Source organism: Bolinopsis microptera, chromosome 1, assembly GCF_026151205.1.
Source record: "Bolinopsis microptera isolate Bmic1 chromosome 1, MBARI_Bmic_1.0, whole genome shotgun sequence".
Lineage (NCBI taxonomy): Eukaryota > Metazoa > Ctenophora > Tentaculata > Lobata > Bolinopsidae > Bolinopsis > Bolinopsis microptera.
This window is the reverse complement of record NC_087072.1, coordinates 25,635,551-25,660,687: the sequence shown is the minus strand read 5'-3', so window position 1 is coordinate 25,660,687 and position 25,137 is coordinate 25,635,551. Positions and strand designations below refer to the sequence as shown.

The following is a 25,137-nucleotide window of genomic DNA, read 5'->3' as shown; positions in this document are numbered from 1 at the left end:
AGCGTGCACATTCCTTCTCCTATTACCGTTGGTGTTCAATTCCGCCCTTCCAGAAACCAATAAACGTCTGATAGATATCACACAGGACATGATGATGAGGGTGTCAAGGGTTGTGGGTAGTACGTATGAACCATAATTTGTTAGATATAGTCCATTCAGAGTCCTCCTAGAATAGGAAAAGTTTCTAGAAAAATGCTGATCTCAGTCTACAAGAGTACAAGTGGTTATCAAAGTCCAAATAGACACGACGCAATTTGATGTTGTAAAACGGTTAAAAAAACAAATAATTTGAGGACAACATGACACTCCAAAACTTTGAACATAACACGAGGAAATATGGACAGAACTGAACAAGAACAAAAACCACATTCAAAGACTGAGGAATCAGGAGGACTCTGCAGTCTGCAACCCAGGAATCAACTACTTAGCGATGATCGCTCAATAATCGGTTTGGTATCGACGCTACATACTTTGATTTGCCGACTTTAAAGCTGACTTAAGAAACCAGGGAATTAGTTTTACCTTCCTAAAGTTAAATCGTTGATTTTATTTTTATATCACTTTCTTTTTTTTTCTTTCTTCAAAACATTCCAGTACTTTGTGCAGAAAGTTGAAGATTAAAAATTTTGGAAGCATGTAGGGATATACACCTGATATCGATCGTAAATACTAAAAATACTCTAGCACAAATGTAACAGCAGTTTTACAGAACTCTAAACAAGATGGCACAGGACAGGCACAGAGTGAATCTGCACAATGCATCTATATTCTATATATTGTTAAGTGTCATCAAACAAATGATACGACGTATTCCAGGGTGATCTGCTGAAGACTCAACTAGTTTCGGCCTTTGAGGGCCATCCACAGGAGTGTCACCTAGCAGAAGTCAAAAATTTAATAAACTGATATCAGAAGAATATGTCATATTATCATATTAGTAAACATACGGTTAATTAATCTGAAAATCCATAGTAAAGTTACAAACTCATGGGGCAGAAAAAAAAAACCAAAGTGTAAACTCAGAGTACAAAAGTGAGAACTAGGAAGCGGAAAATATAGCCGTACACCCAGTGAAAGAACGTGAGGTGTGACCTGAACCAAAGATAACATTAATTGCCACTGACCTTGCTCCTATTTAAACCAATTATCCTGGCTTTAAATCTCTCGATAAACATATCCTCATACATGTTCAGGTCATCTCTATTGCATTTGCGGATACTCCCAAAGTTAAAACTAGAAAGTTTATCATCTAACATTTCATAATGCACATCGTGAATGTGCAGAGCTAATGATGACTTATTATAATGTTCTGGTTTGAAAGCTGCTCTGTGGTTATTCATGCGTATATTGAGGGGTAGCCATGTCTGGCCAAAATAGAAGCCACTCGAACATAACTTACATTGAGCTACGTATATAACATTCTCATCTCTACAATTTAAACTCATATCTAGTTCACATATCTGATTGTTAACAATAAATTTCCCATCAGCGTTGTTGTCCGTGAGTTTGCAAGTCAGGCATCTTGGTCTTTTACATGCTTGTGATGAGGTGTTGTTGTCTCTTCTAGACTGTTCCACGTATTCTGCTGGTGTAGTGGCGAATTTTCTTCGTTTGAAGAGTTGGTCACTTATGTTACTGCCTCTTCTATTTGCGATAGTGATGGATACGTTCTCACCAATTATGTGTTCGATAGTCTGTTTCTTAGATTCTAGGAACATTCTGAGGTCTTTTAGTTCTTTGCAGTATTGGGCAGATAGTATCAGATTAGTAGAGGTTTCCTCCTTTTTCTCTACAACCGTTTTCTTAGGTTTCAGACGTTCATTCCTATCTACCAAATTCACCTTTTCTAGGATAACCTTAAGTTCCTGCTCATCATAGCCACTTTTCTTCAGGTCCGAAATTATGTCTTTAGCTGCTTTATCAAATGCTTTCTCGTCTGAGCATATGGTTCTTGCTCGTAGTAGTTGTGAATACGGGACGCTTTTGAATACATGAGGAGGGTGGTAGCTATTTCTTTGTAAAAATGATCTGTTATCTGTTGATTGATTGATTGATTGATTGAGGAGCACTACCCGAAGGCATTACTCGGCACTAACGCCTTAAAATCTTTAATTACAATCAAATATAAATATATGCACACAATGTATAAAGTATTAATAATGTATAAAATATGATTATGCTATTAGCAAATTTAAATAGTACTATTAAGAATTTTAAATAACTCTTATCTCTTGACATAAATTTAGAACAGCGACACAGGGTCTGAAGAATGCGCGGTGATATTTTTATCTTTTAAAAGTTGTAAATGACAGTGAAATTGCGCGGTTTCGATAGCATTGTAAAAAATGCTCGAAGATAGTCATATTTTGTTATGAGGTTAAAGTTTTGTTGCTCGTTATTATGATCAACGTATGTTCTACCAAATTATTTAAATTTCTAAAAGTACGAAATTTGAGTTGTCCCAGTCCTTGTCATCCGGTTTATGTGCTTGTGCAGTAAGCACATGCTTGTTGACTGTAGACTTGAATGAATTTAGGAATTTGTCTTGTAGGCAAGTGGTGACATATTTTATGTCCTTGTTAATAATGTTGACTGTTTGGTTATATAACTTAGGCCCAATGTAAGAAATGCTCTTGTCTGAATTACATAAACGGTTAAATGGTACTGCAAAGAACTCAGGTTCTCTTCTAGGTGCGTTTAAGTTTGAAACAGTGAACATTCTTATAATATTTGGTGGTGCAGTGTTAGAATAAACTTTGTGCATTAAGCATAATATACATTTAGCTATCACGTTCGGTAAAGCTAATACTTCTAGTTTATTGAAAATTTCCTTTGTGTGTGAAGGTGTGCTATTCAGATCTTTGTCATAAAAATAGCGGTGGTATTGGTTATCTGCAGCGCGAATGCCCTTTTTCTGGGCCGAGAAGACTCTTTTAACGGAGTTTAGCGATCTTGTTCCCCAAACTGTGCAGCAGTAGTACAAGTGAGACTGAACAAAGCTGTTGTATATCAACTTGAGTGCTTTGTTAGGTACTGAGCCTTTGAGTTTGTAGAGAATACCCGCATTTCTAGATACTTTAGTGGCTAAATGTCTAATGTGGTGGGCCCAATTTAGCTTAGTATCAATGATCACGCCAAGAAACTTTTCGTGATAACTTTGCTTTAGTCGCTCACCTCCCATGTAGATTTCTATATCCTTAGTTTTTTTATTTGTAAAGATCATATATTTAGTTTTGCTAGCATTTAATTTGAGCCCGTTATTAGTAGCCCAATCAATTATCAAAGTCAGAATCTCATTCACCAATGCATTAAGTTGTTCAAATGTATCTGTACTTATTATTAGGTTTGCGTCGTCAGCGAAATAAATATGTTTAGCTAAATTACTAATCTGAGGAAGGTCGTTGATGTAGATTATGAACAGAATTGGTCCGAGAATGGAGCCCTGTGGTACTCCGTAGTTAAGTTTGAGGTGAGAGGACTTGCAGTTGTTGACGCTCACGTATTGCTCTCTATCGGTTAGATATGAGTGAAACAAAGATAAAGCCAACCCCCGAACTCCATAGTGCTCAAGTTTTCTCAGAAGAATACTGCTGTCAACCATGTCAAAGGCCTTGCTGTAGTCCAATAGAAGCAGTGCTGTGACCTGCTTTTTTTCTAGTGCCCTGTGAATATGGTTTTGGGCTTCTAGTAAAGCATGTTCGCAGCTGTGCCCAGCCCGAAATCCGTATTGAGAGTCAAATAGGATTTTCTCTGTCTTTAAGTGATCTAATAGTCGCGCTTGCATAATTTTTTCAAAGATTTTTGAGAAACATGAGAGTAGTGAGATAGGTCGATAGTTTGAAACTTCAGCACGTGACCCACCTTTGTGAAGTGGAACTACTTTCGCGATTTTCAATTTATGCGGAAACTTCCCCTGATGTAGAGACGCAGAGACTAGGCAGCTAAGCACTGGTGCAAGTATATTGCTCACTTTTTTCAGGGGAAGTATACTCATATCAGAAGTCGACTTAATCTTCAAACCCTTCACTATTTCAATTATTTCTGATGCGGACGAATCTTCTAGATTCATGCTCCGCTGGCATTTGCTATCTTGAGTTTCTGTTACGATAGTCCTGCCCTCAGAGCATACGAGACCATTTTCTCTCTTAAGAGTCTCAGCTATATTGCAGAAATAGTCATTGAAGCTATTCGCAATTTGCTGAGAATCTGTTATCTCGCTCCCATTATAGTTAATTTTGTTTATCTTAATTTTGCCTTTTTTCTTTCTGTTTAACAAGTTATTAACCATTTGCCATTGTTTTCTGCTGTCGCTAGAATATTTTGTAAAGTATGCGTTGTAATATTTGTTTTTGGCCTTATCCACGTGTTTATTCACAAATTTCTTCATTTTCTTGTACCTAATATCATTTTCAGTGGTCGGGTTTGTGACAAAATCTTCATACAATTTATTTTTGCGATCACATGCGCACCGTAACCATTCTTGGATCCACGGCTTTGTGTTTTTACGGCGGCCTGGTTTACTCTTTTTTGCCTTAATTGGGAAATTTCGGTCGTATAGTTCACTATATTTTTTATCGAAAGCCTCAAATTTTTCATCTACAGAATCATAGTTATTAACCAAGTTCCAGTCTACCGCAGAAATGTCGTTCTCGAACTTTTGGATACTGTCATCGTTTATTACTCGAGAAGACATTTCTGTTGTATCTTCTTGAAGTTTACAACTGAGCCTATTCTGATCAACCATGATTGTGACAAAAGTTGCCAAGTGGTCAGAGATTGACTCAGAAATTACTCCCGATTTTGTAACAGCGTGGCAATTATTGACGAAAATATGGTCAATGATTGTCGCACTGTGATCTGTGACTCTAGTTGGTCTAGATATCACAGGAGCGAACCCATGCTCTGCTAGAGTATCCACATACTTAGTGACAGAGTCTATTCTCCCGTAATCTAGTAGGTCTATGTTAGTATCACCGGCCAGTATGATATTTTTGTTTCGATGTCTTGCTAAGTTACGGAGGAAAATTTTTAATTGTTCAAGGAAACCATTCAAATCCCCACTTGGAGAGCGATATATATTACAGATTAACGCGTTTTTGTGCCCTTTCAAGGTAAGTTCTGCAACCAAGAATTCTCCTATCTTAGGATTATCGTGGCAACATAGAGCGCTCTTAACGTTTATGTCAGATAATTCACATAGTTTTTTGTTAACATATATAACTAATCCTCCACCACGATTTGACGCTCTGGCGGGAGTCTGAACATACGGTGGATAGAAACCGTCTAGTTCGAGCTCCTCTCCCTGAAAAGGCAAACATTCCGTGTTACAATTTGTTTCATTGAAGCAGAGAACGTCGTATTTTGTGTATTGATCTATATTCTCCCGAAATTCTTCAATGTTCCCATTAAGTGACCTAACGTTTAGCGAGAAAAGTTTTAATTCATACTCCTTCGTATTTTTTATTGCTTTCGCGGTATAGTATTTGCAGTTATTTAGAAGACTAGACGTTGTTTCCCATGGATTCAAATCAACATCAGTATCATCACGATCACCTATTTGATTTGATAGGTGGTCGCGATTAAAGGGGTTAAACCTAATAGTGTTACTGAGATTTATCATGTGAAGCTGTCTAATGGAGACATAATATGCTGGGAAAATTTTTCTCAAGCATTCTTTGCAGCCTGTTGAGCCAGCAGAACATCTTGTGTGGGATAGGTTGTCACAGTAGCAACATTTGGTCATTTGTCTTACATTCCCAATTTTTGTGCAAGTGTGACATTTTTCTCGTTTATTGGAGACTGGGATTTGTATAGGCCGTGATGGTAATAGAGGCATGACGGCGCCCACTGGAAGAATTTCTGAAATGCAGCTGTAGCAAGACCATTCTCCAGTAAGTTCAGTTATGTCGCTAGGTGTTAGGTGAGCACATTTTGGGTGATATGTCATATAACAGATACTACAAGTGATGCTTATCTTGTGTGAGACTAGGCGCTTTGTACAGGCCTTACAGCTATTTTTACTACTTCGGATAACTACCATTTTTTGGCTGTAAATGATACTCTTGTTTAAATGTAGATATAGGTTTGCTACTGTATATTAATATATAATAAAGTACACGGAAAAACAGTTACTGAAAGTATCTACTCCAGATGAGTGAGCCAAGAAAATGGGGCCAGGGAAGAGTGAGAAAACGTGCGAGGTTTTGTGAACACTCTGTCCGGGTCCCTAACTTCAGCTCCTAACTAGAGAAATCAATTCAGTTAAGTGTTATTCTGTGGGAATAAGTTTAAAAAGTTAATTGAAGTATGTGAAATGTGAATGTGACTTGTATTCTGTATTTGTAACTTGTAAGTGTATGTACTTAGTGGTCTGATTACGTGATTCAAATTAGTAAAGATAAGATTTCGATTAGCCGTAAGCTGGTGCAGATAAGACATGGTTCGTATACTGTACGATTCTTAGTAGATTAATAATTATGTCCAAATTTTCGATGTAGTATGTTTGTATATTGTATTGCTGTTCTAAGGTCTGCCCAATGAAGAAACATACTCCCGTCTTAGCGGCCAGTGTTTTCGAATTAAGTAGCTGCGCCCCATAAATTCTTTGACACAGGTAGCAAGAGAGCGAGCTATCTCTCTCTTGGACAGTACTGTTAGGTGGATTCCGTTTCCATCAGGATCTACAATGACCTCTCTTCTCTGGTATAAAACAGTACAAATATGGTGTTGGTTTCTGGTATAATGATGTCGCTATACCGAAAGTCCCATTCTCTGACTGCCTTATTTTAACTAAAACATCCAGGAAGCTGAGTTCCCTGCCTATTTCCTCAGTGAATTCTATCCCGTATGCTGCAGCTTTACTATTGAGTAGTTTGACAAAATCTTAGAACTCTTCTTCTGTCCCTGACCATATACCAAAAATATCGTCGATGTAACGTTTCCAGAGTTTAACAAGTAAGTCCCAGTTGTCGATGTTCTCTTTTAAGAAAATCTTCAAAAATTTCAGAAATGTATCTGCTAAGGGTCTTGAGATCGAACCGCCTGTTGGAACACCTTTGATGGCTCTGAAAAACTCTCCTCTGTACTCTAGTGTCGAGTTCTGTAGACAAAAGTTAATACTTGTCATCATGCCTGATTTGATGTTTGGGGCGAGCGTTGTATCTTCTTCTAGTGCTGCATTAACCGACTGTCGGACGATATCCTGCCTCATACTAGGATATAGAGCTTTCACGTCCATCGTGAATAAAAGGTCCCTTTCATCTAAAACAAGGTCTTTGATTTGACGTAGAAAATCACTGGTGTCTTTTATATATTCATTGTTTGAGTAGTTCCGTGAAACCTGTCCGAAGTGATAGGCTATGTATTTCTCCAGCCTCGTTGTGGGGGACTGTGTTAGAGCGTGTACCAATCTTGAGGGAGGGTTCTTTTTGTCTCTGATTTGTTCCGCTTCTAGTTTGTGAATTTTGAATAGAGGATAAGGAATACCAGTTGTTGTCTTAAAACATGTTTTCCTAAGTTTTCCACCCCGTTCCGTGTATCCAGTAATGGTTTCTAAAATTTTGCTGTTAAAAGAGCCTCCGCTGATTAATCCCTCAATCATCGACAACTGGGACTTACTTGTTAAACTCTGGAAACGTTACATCGACGATATTTTTGGTATATGGTCAGGTAATGACTACCCTATATAAGTCTTTGGTCAGAAGCCTACTAGAGTACTGTTGTCCGCTGTGGGACCCTGTTAAGGTGACTGAGATCCAGCTTTTGGAGGGGGTCCAGCGAACATTCACCGATCGTATATGCGGTCTGGAAAATATGAACTACTGGGAGAGGCTTTCACATCTAAAGCTAATGTCACTGCAGCGCAGAAGGGAACGGTACACTATTCTGATGATGTGGAAGATCCTTCACAATGTTGTCCCCAATTGCAGCAATATAAGGTTCACAAAAACATCCAGACATGGTACCCGAGCAATCATCCCTTCCCTGTCTAGGTTGAGTTCCTCGAGCAACCAGACACTCTATGACAGCTCATTTGCTGTAAGAGGACCAAAACTGTGGAACAAAGTGCCTGATAATATTAAAGCTGAAGCTACGTTTGAGTCGTTTAAAGTTAGTTTGTCCAAGTTTATTGCTTTGATACCGGACAACCCTCCGACTTCCGGTTATAGCTGCAGCTGGTCTAATTCCCTGGTAGACTACTCGCCATCGAGGTGGTCAGAAATCTGATGACCCTTCCTGCTACGAGGATAAACACAACCAAAGTAACCAAAGTAAGTAACAGAAGAAGAGTTCTACGATTTTGTCAAACTACTCAATAGTAAAGCTGCAGCATACGGGATAGAATTCACTGAGGAAATAGGCAGGGAACTCAGCTTCCTGGATGTTTTAGTTAAAATAAGGCAGTCAGAGAATGGGACTTTCGGTATAGCGACATCATTATACCAGAAACCAACAGATAACAGATCATTTTTACAAAGAAATAGCTACCACCCTCCTCATGTATTCAAAAGCGTCCCATATTCACAACTACTACGAGCAAGAACCATATGCTCAGACGAGAAAGCATTTGATAAAGCAGCTAAAGACATAATTTCGGACCTGAAGAAAAGTGGCTATGATGAGCAGGAACTTAAGGTTATCCTAGAAAAGGTGAATTTGGTAGATAGGAATGAACGTCTGAAACCTAAGAAAACGGTTGTAGAGAAAAAGGAGGAAACCTCTACTAATCTGATACTATCTGCCCAATACTGCAAAGAACTAAAAGACCTCAGAATGTTCCTAGAATCTAAGAAACAGACTATCGAACACATAATTGGTGAGAACGTATCCATCACTATCGCAAATAGAAGAGGCAGTAACATAAGTGACCAACTCTTCAAACGAAGAAAATTCGCCACTACACCAGCAGAATACGTGGAACAGTCTAGAAGAGACAACAACACCTCATCACAAGCATGTAAAAGACCAAGATGCCTGACTTGCAAACTCACGGACAACAACGCTGATGGGAAATTTATTGTTAACAATCAGATATGTGAACTAGATATGAGTTTAAATTGTAGAGATGAGAATGTTATATACGTAGCTCAATGTAAGTTATGTTCGAGTGGCTTCTATTTTGGCCAGACATGGCTACCCCTCAATATACGCATGAATAACCACAGAGCAGCTTTCAAACCAGAACATTATAATAAGTCATCATTAGCTCTGCACATTCACGATGTGCATTATGAAATGTTAGATGATAAACTTTCTAGTTTTAACTTTGGGAGTATCCGCAAATGCAATAGAGATGACCTGAACATGTATGAGGATATGTTTATCGAGAGATTTAAAGCCAGGATAATTGGTTTAAATAGGAGCAAGGTCAGTGGCAATTAATGTTATCTTTGGTTCAGGTCACACCTCACGTTCTTTCACTGGGTGTACGGCTATATTTTCCGCTTCCTAGTTCTCACTTTTGTACTCTGAGTTTACACTTTGGTTTTTTTTTTCTGCCCCATGAGTTTGTAACTTTACTATGGATTTTCAGATTAATTAACCGTATGTTTACTAATATGATAATATGACATATTCTTCTGATATCAGTTTATTAAATTTTTGACTTCTGCTAGGTGACACTCCTGTGGATGGCCCTCAAAGGCCGAAACTAGTTGAGTCTTCAGCAGATCGCCCTGGAATACGTCGTATCATTTGTTTGATGACACTTAACTATCTTGTGATCCTTTACTGCTTTATTCCGGGGCGATTGTGGCTACAAAACTCGATATTGGCTTTTTTTTCCACCTCAACGTCAGCGAAAGCTCTAACAAAATATTCTATATATAGTATATACTTATTTTCAGAACTGAGAGCCATACTGAAGAGCACATAAAACAGGGCATTCGCTAAAACTCTAGTGAGTCTCATCTCAGGCGAAACCATCTGGCTACTGACGTTGAATTTAATTATAACGTGGCCACAGGTCCTGATCTTGGAATACACGTCTGACCTTATTAATTTATTATGTACAGATACTATAATTATTAGTAACGCAGTCATGTGCTGCCAGAGCAGCGGATAGGCCGTTATAACTGAAATATTCAGTCCTTAGTATGTTCACGTGGATAACTAGTCAGTCCTTAGTATGTTCACGTGGATAACTAGCGACTGGGCTTGTTGAGCCATTAGTCCCTAACAATTTAACTTTTCCTCCGCCGGGCAAACCACGTGATACAAGGTTAGAAAGAGGGAGCATGCTCTCTTTGTAGCCACAATACAAGCCAGCGGTTTACCTTCGTTTGTGACACTGCTTACAATTTTAAAGCTATCTAAAGTTAGATAACCGAAGTAGTCAACTGTCAAGTCCCAGACTGGTATCAAGATGGTTATCTTCTTCACAGCTCTCCTCCTATTCTTCGCTGGAGCTGCTGCTACTGATGATGGTACGTACGCAGTAGTTACTATTTAGAATATCGTACACAGTATTTACTAGTTAGAATAGCGTACACATCAGTTACTAGTTAGAATATCGTACACAACAGTTACTAGTTAGAATAGCGTACATAGCAGTTACTATTTAGAATATCGTACATAGCAGTTACTAGTTGTTTCTGATCTCATTATGGTTAGAGCTTAAATTTGCCGAAGATCGTAAACAATTTTCCGTTAGTCCGCCAAGATATAAAAAAACGTAACCATAGCGATAACTGTAAGTTTCGTTGTTTGTCTGGTCTTCAAACTCCAATCACAACTTCAGGCTGGATACCAGTAACTCAAGGTGCAATAGTAGACTTCGACTGGGAAAGTGAAGATCTTCAAATAAAGGCAAACAACGCAGAGAAAGTCCTTGTGTACTTTTATCACAGCGTAGAATCTTACAAAGGAAAAATTGCCGTATATGACCTCTTAAACTCCCCAAAACAGTACATTAGCGGGTGTTATGATCAAACTGAAAAATTCCTCAATGACTGTAGCTCGCCAAGTGGTGATGATATTGTGTGGACCTTCTCGAAGAAGCTTCCAGGACCAAGGGTTATAGTGCAGTGTAACGAGGTAACAGTTATGGACACGTCAGATGGGGAGTGTAATGAAGGCTGGGGATATGATTGGGAGAATGCTTGTGTAAAGATAAAGATTATTACCAACCCTACCTCGGCCTTTTACAGGCCTAAACCAGGTAATAAACCTGTAACCGGTGTAACGTCTCATTGTAAAAACCACGTTTAATGATTGTGGTTGAAAAGCCATAAAAACAATAAAAGTGAGGAATGTTACGAATTGTTTGAACTTTGGAATCGTAAAAACCTCATAAATCATAAAAAAGCTAATTAATTACTACATACCAAGACGTTTTCGGGTTTATTAAAGTTGAATAAGAATATTGAAATAAAGGTTGAGCAATTGAATAGTGTCCGGGCTGCTTTCCTAATTGTAAATTTATCTGACTCGACTAATCAATTAATGTTCATAACACACTATTTCCAGTGCAATGTACCGCTCTGACGGTGGGAAACGCCCTTGTCTCCCCAAGTGGACCTGTTCAAGTAAACACAGTTGCCAAGGTAACTTGCATGTCCGACCATTTGCATTACGTCATGTCGGTCACGTGCGAAGCGGAGGACACGTGGGCAACTACACCGACATGTCAGGATATGGGTACGATAGTTTTTACTTCAGAGAATTAGCTATAGTTTATAACACACATAACCCCGGCATGCGCAGGGATTATATTTCAATTTTTCCCGCGACGCGCGGGAAAAATTTATTATAATTTCGAGTGCGAAGCACGAGGGATTATTATGAAAATAACCCCGACGTGCTTTGGCACGAGGGGTTATTTTAATATAACTTAAGCGTGCCGGTGTTATGTGTTATAAACCCCTCCGGGTAAGTGCTAGGGCCTAGGACCAACAAATTTGACATTTTACTCTTAATTCTAGCTATATGAGATCATTATGGAAAATATGAAATGGAATTGGGGACTTCCAAATAAATACAACTAAGGTACTATGACTTTTGAAATTGGCGTTATATCTAAACACTATTCCTCAGTCAGAACGTTGAATGAATATGAATATCGATAAGGGGCGTCGAGTTAAGCCTGGCAAGCGATAAAAGCTGATAATGATATCGTGTCATGAAGTTCATCAAAGTAGACGACTATAATACATGGCTTATATCAAACTCGACAAAATTAACCGAACCGGACAAAATCAAATGTAACCGTCGAGACAAGTTTTGGAACTGGTCCAATTAATGTAAGAGTTTAAGTAATGTAGTGTGCTGGAGTTTTGCCAGCGCCTGCAATTAGACCGATACGTAGATCGAGTGTATTTATAGTTCTTACGTTAAGCCATAGGTCACGTGACATTTTTTACCAATGCGCGTCGTAGTAGTTAGTCACGTGATACACGTCATCAAAACACGTGACAGTACGCGGTTGAAATTCTCATGGAATATCAAAACAAATCTTGTTGAGCCAAATTAGCGGGGCGGGATTATAAAAGCTGTGCCGGGGTTATTTATTCAGCGGGAAAAAACTAACAGCGGGAGCCGGGATTATCAGAATCTATTTAGCGGGAGCCGGGATTATCAGAATCTTATTCTATCCCGGAGGGGTTTATAATTAACAATAAACAAGTAGCATCTTTTTCCCGACATGTCAGGATATGGGTATGGTAGTTTTTACTTCAGAGAATTAGCTATAGTTTATAATTAACAAGTAGCATATTTTTCGATATACATACTTTTTATATACTACTACAAGCATTCAAACCTAGCCCCAATACTTATTCATTCACTTAGTCAGGTGTATTCTCTAGATGATGGTAGACCTCAACTCACACTTAATAGATTTCAGGAAGTCTTCGAGACGCAAAGCAAAGGCTATTTATGTACAGTGAGCATAAATTGTTAGAAGTAACGGTTTACTTTCAATGGAGGCGGGAAAAGCGGTAAAATTCGGTAAAGACGATGCATCATGCTAGAAATATAGCATAACAAATTGCGGGAACAATAAATTTGGGTGATACAAAACTCGGACCATACAAATTATTTGGTTTCCAAAACTTTGCAAATTTTAAGTCTAATTAGTCTAATTTTTTAGAAGTTGTTCAACGGTAAGTTTTAGCAGCTGTGGATCACAATAAAAAACATTAGGTCAGAATTTTCCCGCCTCCATAAGACTTTTATTATCTCAAGAAAAGGGAAGTAGTAGGGCTGCTTCTCTTTTCATTGTGATCAATAACTTTGTTGTAAAGTAGCAGTTACTTCAAACTTCAAAGTAACAACTTTTATGTAATGTCACAGTATCACTTTCTAGCATCCTTGTTAAACTGCAACTACGCTGAGCAGGACAAACGGTCTGTCATCAATGTCAATTTTACTTTATATTCGTAATATTCGTATTTAATTTGACAGTTCACAATTCAACAATTGCATTAAAATTCCTGAACATTAGTGGCCAATTATTGCTGTTATTAATCCATGAGAAGATAAAGTATGTTTTGTGTTATGAGATATTAACCTACAGGTTTATTAAGATAGGACGCCCTGCGATCTAGGACACCCCATAAACAAGAAAAGAATATTTTTCTAAAGAGACGAAAGGAAGATCTAATACCTAAGACTTTCAGGTCAATATCAATATTTCAGTACATTTTTATAACTTTTTGGCAGTTCAGATTTCAGAAAGTTATAACTATCATATTCATACGTTTTCTAATCCTTCCCACAGCAATATTGTCTAAGTATGATAGTTTTATTTATGTAAAATTAAACTTTTCTCTTTTAGGTCTGAAAAAATTACTCTCACTCTCAGCACGTGACGCGCTCTCACTCTCAGCACGTGACAAGCTCTCACTCTCAGCACGTGACAAGCTCTCACTCTCAGCACGTGACAAGCTCTCACTCTCAGCACGTGACAAGCTCTCACTCTCAGCACGTGACACGCTCTCACTCTCAGCACGTGACAAGCTCTCACTCTCAGCACGTGACAAGCTCTCACTCTCAGCACGTGACAAGCTCTCACTCTCAGCACGTGACACGCTCTCACTCTCAGCACGTGACAAGCTCTCACTCTCAGCACGTGACAAGCTCTCACTCTCAGCACGTGACAAGCTCTCACTCTCAGCACGTGACAAGCTCTCACTCTCAGCACGTGACAAGCTCTCACTCTCAGCACGTGACAAGCTCTCACTCTCAGCACGTGACAAGCTCTCACTCTCAGCACGTGACAAGCTCTCACTCTCAGCACGTGACAAGCTCTCACTCTCAGCACGTGGTTTAAAGCTCTGATTCGTGAACAATATATTCTTCTCATTAAAATCAGAAACAGTTTTTGGACAAATCGGACATCACCATGTGTTAACATTTGAAAAAGTAAAATATTATTTTATGAGTATTTATTCAATGAATGCATTGTATTTACCTGTTTGTACAGATGAGCTTTAGTTTTATTTATGCGAGGGTTATTTCTTGCAATATAAGGGTAACAAATAACCGTTCACACTTTTATAAATCTTGATATCGACGAGAATGCTATATACTTATATATATTATAATATAGTTGTTAATAATTGTAAAGATGGGAATGCCGGTAAAATACGATTTTCTACAATGATGAATGATTGATTTAAAAAAAGTACGACTGTTAGTATAATTTGTTTAACAAAATCTAATACAATGCAGCTTCTTTTGTCTTTGCCAAAAAAAGATCATTATCTGCAAAATAACCAGTATGAAACACAAGCCATGAACCTGAACAAGTAATCTCTGTTTTATCAAAGAAAAAAGTGGCCATTAAAATATTTGGTTTTAATTTATAAGTTATTAACCAGCAAACAATGAAGATTACTTACAAGTAGCTGATAAGTCACGTGATGTCACTTACATTTAACGTGAGGGAAGGGCTGGAACTCGTCCCTTACATCCTGGAAGTTAGAGGGCAGTATCCGGATTTGATGGACAACATCCTCGTTATCACTATTCTCACTATCACCCCGTCATCTGCTGTGCTAACGTCGTCTACTGCCAGGAACGGCTGAGCAAGAGTTAGAGTTTAAATATCTAACTGTCAATCTCTTGACGAACCGTTCTATTCTTTTGGGATCACTCACATATTTCGTTGGCCGAATTGCCACCGTAAGCTTTGAGAAACCCCGTAAGCCAGGAGAAGGCATCCCTCCCCCGGCCCCCGTAATCATCTACTCTTACTTTTCTTATTGTATCACAGATACTCTCCCCTGTATACCATAAAGAAACATCAGAGTCACCGTCGGTCCGTTAAAGCTGTAATGTTAATTCAATGGATGCGTTAAAATCGAAGCCAAAACTTTACTTAACTTGAATGTGGCATTTTTCAGCTTCAGTTAATTTACTAATTTTAAATTTAGAGTAGAAATGAAGAGATGATGATTTAAGAATCTTACTATCTTAGAAAGACTACCTATTTTAGAGATGTGCCAGTCAAAAGGACTAGTGAATTGACAGTTACTTTGTTCCGAATGAATTAATTTTAAATATCTTCTTAATTCAGTACCTAGTAAAAAATTTAATTTGCTCAGTGTCCAGTGGTGGTGCAAAGAATGACTTGTACCTGTGCTGTTTCTACGTGGTCACAAAGTGGCCTGGATTAAATCTAAATCTTATGATATTGTTACTGTTGTAACTTAAGATTTTAAATTTGTATTCCTTGTATTCCTTGTATTCCTTGTATTCCTTGTGTTCCTTGTATTCCTTGTATTCCTTGTATTCCTTGTATTCCTTGTATTCCTTGTATTCCTTGTATTCCTTGTATTCCTTGTATTCCTTGTATTCCTTGTATTCCTTGTATTCCTTGTATTCCTTGTATTCCTTGTATTCCTTGTATTCCTTGTATTCCTTGTATTCCTTGTATTCCTTGTGTTCCTTGTGTTCCTTGTATTCCTTGTATTCCTTGTATTCCTTGTATTCCTTGTGTTCCTTGTATTCCTTGTATTCCTTGTATTCCTTGTATTCCTTGTATTCCTTGTATTCCTTGTATTCCTTGTATTCCTTGTATTCCTTGTATTCCTTGTATTCCTTGTATTCCTTGTATTCCTTGTATTCCTTGTATTCCTAACTAACAGTCACCTTCCCCTTCTCCATTCAGATCCTATACACGAACTTTGAGTAGAATAGTTGCAGGAATTCCTGAACAGATGAGCTGGTTAGGAATGCCGCGTGACTTACCACGTGACTTACCAAGTGACTTACCACGTGACTTACCACGTGTTAACCACGTGACTGCTCACTTGCATATTTACTGGTGTTGCATTTCTATGTATTATTCAATAGGACTGTTTCTTGATCATTCTTTACATTTCTTCATATTTTTGTTTCCGTAAGTTTGAAGTTGTAGTCTCTTCAATAAAGGTACATTATTTACCGCAAATTATATACCAAGCATTAATTAAAATAAGTTATCTGACATGCTGCTAGTGAGATTTAATTACTCTCAAAGCTTATATTATCATTACCAAACTCCATTATCTGATTATATTATAATTAAATTTGTTAAAGGTCTACAGGTTCCTCCTTTAAAATGCGCCTTATACTCCTGACATTGTATTTGCTCCACATTGGACTGTCGTTGGATGAGAAGCCTGGTTTTAGGGTCCAAGTCAGTCAGAAAGGAATCAATTACGGTATGTGATTTGTCAATGAGGTGGTAAAATTTTAGCCATTGCGGTGGTTGCAATGTAACATGATATATATTATGCGTATGGATTACCTTTACCGTGCACAAGTTAGCTAGATTGATTCACCTTAATAGTCCATACTCTGGTGGATTTTTGCGGAATTAATGAGCACTTCTCAATCGGTAATCCCAGATTCTTCATTATAGTTTTTCTTTCAGTTCGGGATGTACTGCTTCCCCTGGCAACTGATGCGATTAAAACAGCGAAAATATCCGACACGGAAAATAGAGTAGATAGTCCAATCGGACACATTACTTTTAAAGTTTACAAGTAAGTAAGGTTTTAGTAAGGGGAACTTTCTGGTGTGGAGGTTTTAGTGATGGGAACTACTAGAGTGAAAATGATAACGGAACTGAAAATCTTTCATTATCAGAGATTAAAAGTTAACAATATTATGAAAGTAATATTATATATACCTTAGTTCCCAAAAATTTTTGTGCCATTATATTGAGCACAATTTATTTGAGCCCGAAAAATTTGGGCAGAAAATTTGAACTCATTTGGGCGACCGAAAATTTGGGCACAAATTCTTTGAAAAATGAACGATTTTCCACTAAAATTTTAGTTAGATATTTGCCTTAGTTCATTATTATTCCTTATTATTCCAGTCATTTTGCTTTCAATTTTAAGCATGTAGGTGGTAGCCCCTGGACATATCTAGATCAATGGACTGGCTAATAAGATAATATAAGAAATTCATGCGCAATAAGTACGAAGATTGGTACGCGAAAAACATGGTATTAGTGTGTCAGCTCAATGGAGGAGTTTCATCAGACAATGTGAAAATTGATACCTGCTTGACAGTGATCCGTGAAGTACACGCTCGTTGGATCAACGAACTTTTTGTATATTTAAAAGGGAGGCCAGATGACATAAGGAAAGGCTTTGAGAAGTCGGGTATAACTGATGCTTGTAGATCAGACTTTACGGTGGATGATAATTGATAATCCATTTGCAGATCTTGTTTAAATCTCTAGCTATCCGTACCTCTAGCCATTTGTTTTAGATTTTTTATTTTAGATTAGAAAACTAAAATTTCAAATATTATTTCACTTGGATATGAAGAAAAAGCCATCTTTCTATAGATTTCAGGGCCACAGGCCAATTGCCAAAAGTTTGGTTAGCAAAAAATTTAGCAGACGGAAAAGATTTATGCAATTAATTTGGTCTGCAAAAAATTTGGGCGAGAGGCCCGCTCAAATTTTTTGTCCCCCAACTTTTTGGGAATTAAGGTATATCAATCTTTAGCAGGAATGAAATTGAACGGCATTTTAGTCGACCACAGCACAGATATTTTGTTGTGTTTCAACGTTGGTAACCAAACTTTCCCAAATTTACAAACTGTTGATTCCAGTAGTAGAGAAATATTTTCAGCGCAAAAGTAACTGAAGTTGACATTTCTCAAACGTCTGTGAAGCTAGGCAGTCCTTCAGATGTCGTGGCTACAATCCAAAATGCAGTTTTAGCTGTGGGTACTCGTTCGAAATAATATGTTCATCGTGTTTGTACTTTAAAATATATTTAGTCATAACGTGTGTCCTAATAAATATTATATTGATAATAGAAATGCTGATCATGATTCATGAGTACTTCTTTGATACAAACAAAACCACAAGAAGGCTTCAAATATCTATTGTTCAGTTCTTCGTTAAGTTTGTCAGCCCTTACTAAACTGTCCCAGGTTAATGCTGATTGGCACTACAGGAAAGATCATTGGCCCAACCTAAGCGACCAAGGCAGGGTCGAGATCACAGCTTCTGAGATATCCATTAACCTGGATTTACGAATTGGTACATGACGTTTATATTTTTCAAACTACGTAGTTAATAGTTATATTAGATGGATGAAGCACTAAACTGGATACTAAAATCGAATGATACAATTTTAAGCCGCACAGTCTACTCTTGATATACGACAAAATTTCGTAAATCACAGTTCATACCTCCAGTTAATAACCATAAATATTGAATCATCAGGAACTACTGATAAAGGAGAACCTCACGTGACCTCTGAAAGTTGTACGTTTGATGTTGGCAATGTTGACGTCACGTTCCATGGTGGCTGGAGCTGGCTTTACAACTTGTTTAGTGAGACGCTCTCTGATTCTCTCAAGGAAGGTATTCAGGGTCAGGTTCGTACAAATATATTTTTAATACTTTCAACACTACTATATAACAAATAATTTGAGATAACGATGTATAATAAAACGATGCAAAGAATTTCGAAGATCTAATCAACACTGGCTTTTAATGTGTAGAAGTACAGTTACAGAATATATTTATATATTATACACTTCCGTTTTTAGTTTTCTGAGGTTGTTTACAGGCAACATACTGATTGAATGACACAGAGTAAGATACAATAGACCTATAAAGGTTTATTTCAGGTGTGTCCGTTGATTACAGATGAGGTCAACAACGATCTGAACAGTATCTTGAACACTTTAGAACTCCAGTCAGATATAGATGAGAACTGTTATATCGACTATTCTCTTATACAACCACCGTTTGTCACCAAAGAGGCTCTCTTTGTCAATGGAAAAGGTAAGTTTTATTGCTTTCACATTGACAAACAGTGATATATATATAATATGATTTGGTCAGGTAGTGGTAGAGAAAGTGATCTGATCGAGGAAATAGAAGTACATTACACCACCCATACCATCTGAAATATTACTTCATGGCATCTTTCTGATAGTTGGATAATATCCGGTTGGAAGAGACAAGGACAAACCAACCGGATATTATCCAACTATCCAACCGGATATTATCCAACTATCAGTATTTCAATCATGAGACTAATAAACAGCGAACTACTCCGTTATTTGATCGTATCTTTCCTCTTAACACCAATGATTTGAAACTCGAATGATTTCAATATCTCAGGAGAAATATTCGATAAATCCGACCCAAAAGAGTGTCCCTCCCCTAAACAAGACATGCCTGAAACAGTGGACAGTGAGAGGATGGTAACACTTTGGATAACTGAGTACATGTTGAACACTGCTGGATATGCTTACCAGACCGCTGGCTTCCTCCAGTACAACCTCACCAGCGATGATGTTAGTTTTATTGAACTTTGATCTGATAGCGTTTTATATACTCATGTGGCAGTTATTTTGTATCGATATTTCTTCCTAATAGCAAGGCCACGAGAATGCTATCAAGACTTCGGGCTCATATTTCATCTGTTGACGTCAAATGATACACATTTATAGAATATCGTACTCGATTTCAGTAATATCCTGAAGACACCTTTCTGATAAACAGTATTCTAAACATCTGTAATTTAGAGTGTGTTAAACAGTGAATCTTTTTACTTCAGATTCCTAGTGACAACCCCATCAAGTTTAAGTTGACAACTGATTTTTTCAAATTCTTCGTTCCTGATCTCCATAAGGCTTACCCTGACAAAAATCTTACCCTCTGGATCTACGCTACAAAACCAGTCCTCTTCAATATCAACAAAGCGGGTAAGCTGACCGGCTTTAGTTTAACTGATGTAATATTTTGAACAATTGAAATTCGACTATTTACCATGAAGCCATGATGATTAAGGGAACGTTTTTACAATTATTGTCAATTTGCCGGGAAAATTCTATTCGTTATTCTTCAAATTCAAATTAAAAAATTGTGGAAAGATTTGACTAAAATGTTTCACAAATTCATGTTGTTGCTCCTGCGTTCTGCTCCTTCACCTTAACAGATGAGTGTAACACGGATCTCTGCCTCCTTATCTTTATCCTTTGTTCGAACGTTCCGCCATTTTGGTCCATATCACTTAACTTTCCGCCAGATTCTTCCACCAGGTTCCCACACGTAAATCTATCACAAAGGGCAGAAATCAGCTTATCCCGTCCCGTCTCTTCATTTGTTGTTAAGTTGGTGTCTTTCTTCTTCTTTTTGCTCCGTTCTTCTCTTAACCGTCTTCTGAACCAGATGATGAAAGGGAAGAATACGGCGAAGTACGGAAATAAGAGAGGCTGCGCTCTGATGTAATCCTTCAGGAGTTTGCTGCGAGCATATTTCCATTCTATGTCACAGTTGTCCTTAATTCTATTGAAAGTGCTTCCAAGGATGCCTATCAGCATGTTGAGTAGCAGCACACACGAAAGAAGGATGTATAAGATGAGAATGATGTTGATGAAGACTGTTGTGCGAGCTTCGTGTTCCACTGCCAAATTCTGAAAATTGTTTTAGTTGTTCTTTAATGCAAAGTTAGGAGATTTTGAAAACAATTCAACACAAATGACGTATTAAAATAACAAGTAGAACGAGTATAATCAAAACAAGATAACCCACCACAACATCAAGAAGTCCAAAAGTTGACCACATGATATTCCTCATAGTGTCATAAAAGGTCTCGAAAACAGCTGGAGCGGAGACCTCCCCCTCGGGATGGCTGTGGTTGTATGGTAGCAATGTGAAAATGTGGTCTTCTGCACCGTCAAAGAATATTGCCACTGAGTTTTTGAGTTCCTTGTTCCATTGGTGAATGCTTATCGTCATGCTGTAAATCGCTATTGACGTTCCAAAGATTACTGTAAGCAATAGGATTCCAAAGTTTAGTACATCTATTACTAGGTACTTTAGTGCAATCATCATTGTTCCAAGTGATTTAAAGACTTCCAAAAGACCTAGAATCCGCAACGTCAGGATAAATTCTGCGACCGCATACATGTAGTAGACATTCATGGAATCTTGATGTGATCGCATCAGTTCTCCTTCAGTCGCGTTGTAGTCAATTATTTCCGGCTTTTCTTTATGTTCCTTCAGAAGGCCATCAACCCTGTACTGAATCATCCCATTGTGGACGGCTCCCACGCATAGCATAACTATGACAATGATATCTACAATATTCCAAAAATGCCGGAGGTATCCCCAACCTTGCTGCACCAGGAAATCTATTTCAATGATCAAACGAGATAAGACACAGAAATAGAGCAAGTAATCCGTTCCCCCAACTTGGTATTTTCCATCTGTAGGAAAAATACAAGCGCATATCAGTATCATCAGGAAAATCAAGTAGTTCAATGCGTCCGTAATGAAGCACATGCAAGGAGTGAACTTCAACTTGAGGAGTTCTGCGAAAGAAGACTCCATGAACTTGATTCCTCTGGGACGTTCGACCAGAAGTAACTTCAGAAAGAGCACTGGTAGCATTATCGGACTAGCAATGTACTTTAAAGCTATTAGGGTTTTACCATAAAGAAGTGTGTTGTTAAAATCTCCATTCCAACCCTCATTGATGATCTGTTGATTGAATGGATGGGAAACAAACTGTTTCTTTTCCTGCTTGATAGCCGTTTTCAGCAGATTCTCCGGGTAAAGAATAATTTCTTTAGCATCCGTCATCTTATCACATTGGTCCAGAAATGTATACGCAAATGTGTCTGCGTTCTCAATCAGCAACTCGAACTCCGTCTCAAACTCGTTCCTTACGTGTTTAATCCTCTTGATATCGTTAGAAACGCGAAATGCTGTCTTTATTGGGTCCCTGCATCTCAAGTATACATCGTCAGCTAACAAGAAAATCAAAGGCCTTGAACAAAAACCGATGACATTGTTCTCTCGAAGCTTTTCCTCGGAGTCATGTCTCAAAGATGATGTCAACCTCACAACGGCTGTTTCAAGATCACCTCCATTATGTAGAAGAGAGTTTATGGTTTCTTTGTCATACCTGTTCGCGGCTATGCTCAGGGGAATATCCCCATCCTCGTTGGCATGATTGGGATTGCCACCGTAGCTGAGGATTATCTGGACCATCTTGCAGTCAACCTTAGCCGCCAGGATCAGAGGACTGTTTCCTTTTCCATCCTCCTTGTTAGCCAGATTTAATTTTGAGTAGTGAAATGCTGGGCAACCCATCTTAGGGGTGCTTTTAATCTTTTCCCCCTTCTCCGCTAAAATACTCTCCACATCTGCGTGGTTGTGTGCCTTTATCTTCTCGAACAACTCTTTATGCTCCATATCATGGTCTAGTCCATCCCATTTTAATTTTTTCTGTTCCATCAAAGTTTCAAGTTACGGTTGTTTTGAGCCGGTTGAACTCGGACGTCGGTTTCTGTTTTGGTTCATTCTATGATCAATTTGATATGTGGTTATTGAAATGAAAAACAACAGGACTGCTGAAAATTCCACCATTATTTAAATATATAACGTATCAATTGTTGATTTACATAAAAAATGAAGATCGAATTGGTAAAGCGAAAATAAATACAATGATATTATACTAAACCTCATTTTTATTATTTTATTGAGATAAAAAAGGAGATTTGTTCCAAAAACCTCAGCAAATGGCCATAATTCCCTGATACTAGAAGTTTAAGTCTAATCTCGAGTTTAACCAGTATATCGTTAAATAAATATACTATTGTATTGTACATACTATGAGTACAGACACACAGTTTATTAAGAGGAAATAAACAGAGAAGCTTAACTCTCGAGGAAACAACACGTGATACTAATAAAATAAATAGTACGCTTTACACTTTATGTATTCACAATTAGTTCCTACACAAACTACATAAACTGATCAAGCAGTAATAACCTGGTGCTCAAGGTCAAGGAATTAATATTATAAATCATATCTGAATTATTTATACCACATAAATCAGTTACTTATTTAGTGTGAATCCCTCGTCAAATGAGACCTAATATTAATCAGATCAATCATAATATGATAAATAATATGATAAATAATATTATTAAATACTATTATTAAATACTAAGATAATATAAATTTCCCTTCCAGGAGTAAGTGGCAGAGCAGAGGGAACAATAACTTGGCTGGTCCATGTTAACGATACTTTAGTTCCTGCCTTTACCCTGGACGCTCAACTTGATCTCTGTGTAAATCTCAGTGTTCAACTTGGCGGTAAATCTGAAATATACCTTGATCTCATCACTGTCGAGTAAGTTCAAACAAACTTTAATAGTGAGCCACAAAACGGATAATAATTCAATTAGTGTATCGTAGTGAACCCTAACTTTATTTCCTAATTAATAGATAATTTAATTATCTGATAACTATAAGTTACAGTTTAATGGTTATTGATTAATATTATCATAGCCATTCCGTAGTAGATCCTGGGTAACACGACTCTTGTCCGAATCCGTAATTCCCCTCCCCCGGCCCCCCCCCCCCCCCATTATATTTAAAAAAGTGAAATCTATGTTTTTAAGACTATTCGTAGTTTCAAATCATTCTCTTTACTATAATAAATTATGTCGTTTTCGTGGTCTTTACATAGAGTTAAAAAACATAACTCTCCTATAAATTATGAATTTTCAGGCCGTACATACAGCTGAGGAGTTCAAACATTGGAAACTTCTCAATAAGTACGCTCCAAACATTTCTCAAATTCTCTCGAGGGATCATTAAAGACTTTGCAAATAGCAATCTCAAGCACGGAATCCCACTTCCTGCTATCGATCACGTTAACTTCTCAGGATTTGACTTTCAACTCGATGACGTAAGTTGAAATAAGACTGATGCTAAATAAAATTATTTGATATTTTTTAGCCGTCACTATTTTAGCTCATCGACACATCACACATGTCTGCTTTAGGAAATATACTGTATGACCCTAGCCTACGATCTTATAAATTTATAAAAATAAAATGCTCCTTTATTCACTAACTATTGATATTACATTCCTTAAATGTCGGAATATTTGTCCCGTGACCCTGGAATAAAAGCAGAGTTTCTTCTGTGTAAAGTTGTATTCTGAGTAGATAAGGGCCCTGAAATATGATACCCTACACTGTACATATAGAGTAATTATAAAACTCTACTAATATAAAATATTCAGCAGACATCCTGCCGATAAGAATTCACTGACAATTTAGACTTATATGTACTATTTACTAACATTTATAGATTATTTTTCCAGGGCTACATACGGATTCACAGCGACATAGAATATGATCCTGATGATAAAGTATCAGCTGAAAGAGAGCACCATACACTGTTCGAGGGTGGTTTTAAGTTTGAGATGAAAAACAAAGAAAGTTGGAAGGAGATTGATGATATGATAGGTTCTGATTTCTTAAAAGAAATGTTGGCTTAGTTGAACATACTGGTAAACAAATATAGATAACAGATACGTTTTATAGTTCAGGCATGATTTGATTGGTTATGGGCTTTTCTTGGCCAATTTTTATGCTATATGTGGTGAAAGGAGTGGCAACCAAGTTTTTTGTCTTATCTAGGAGTTGAATTCATATTTTAATTTATAACCATTCGATTGATGCATTAAATATTGTTTATAAATATTAGGCATACGCATTTTTAGACATTTTTAACTTTTTTTCGACGAATTATTTGATTATTTGATCATCATTACCAAATAAAATTAAATATTGACTAATGATTGCTTATTACAAGATTCTTATAATTTTCCTTTGAACTTTGATGGAATAACCATATCAATTAG

General features: G+C 37.5%; 2 protein-coding genes across 2 annotated transcripts in view; both read left to right on the top strand.

The window, feature by feature from the left end:
* The first annotated feature begins 16,317 nt into the window (after positions 1-16,317).
* LOC134826133 (bactericidal permeability-increasing protein-like) lies at positions 16,318-24,961 on the top strand. Its single transcript, XM_063838416.1, has 12 exons — positions 16,318-16,374; positions 16,522-16,646; positions 16,859-16,970; positions 18,075-18,168; positions 18,382-18,490; positions 18,677-18,831; positions 19,087-19,243; positions 19,586-19,761; positions 20,025-20,172; positions 23,454-23,613; positions 23,994-24,174; positions 24,595-24,961. The coding sequence occupies exons 2-12, from the start codon at positions 16,544-16,546 to the stop codon at positions 24,769-24,771; spliced, it is 1,572 nt and encodes a 523-aa protein (XP_063694486.1). The 5' UTR covers positions 16,318-16,374; positions 16,522-16,543; the 3' UTR covers positions 24,772-24,961.
* Positions 18,866-25,137, top strand: part of LOC134826135 (uncharacterized) — a 53,990-nt gene continuing 47,718 nt past the window's right edge. Inside the window, exon 1 of the mRNA XM_063838418.1 lies at positions 18,866-18,888. The gene's annotated coding sequence lies outside the window, so the exon portion shown is untranslated. The remainder of the gene's footprint in view (positions 18,889-25,137) is intronic.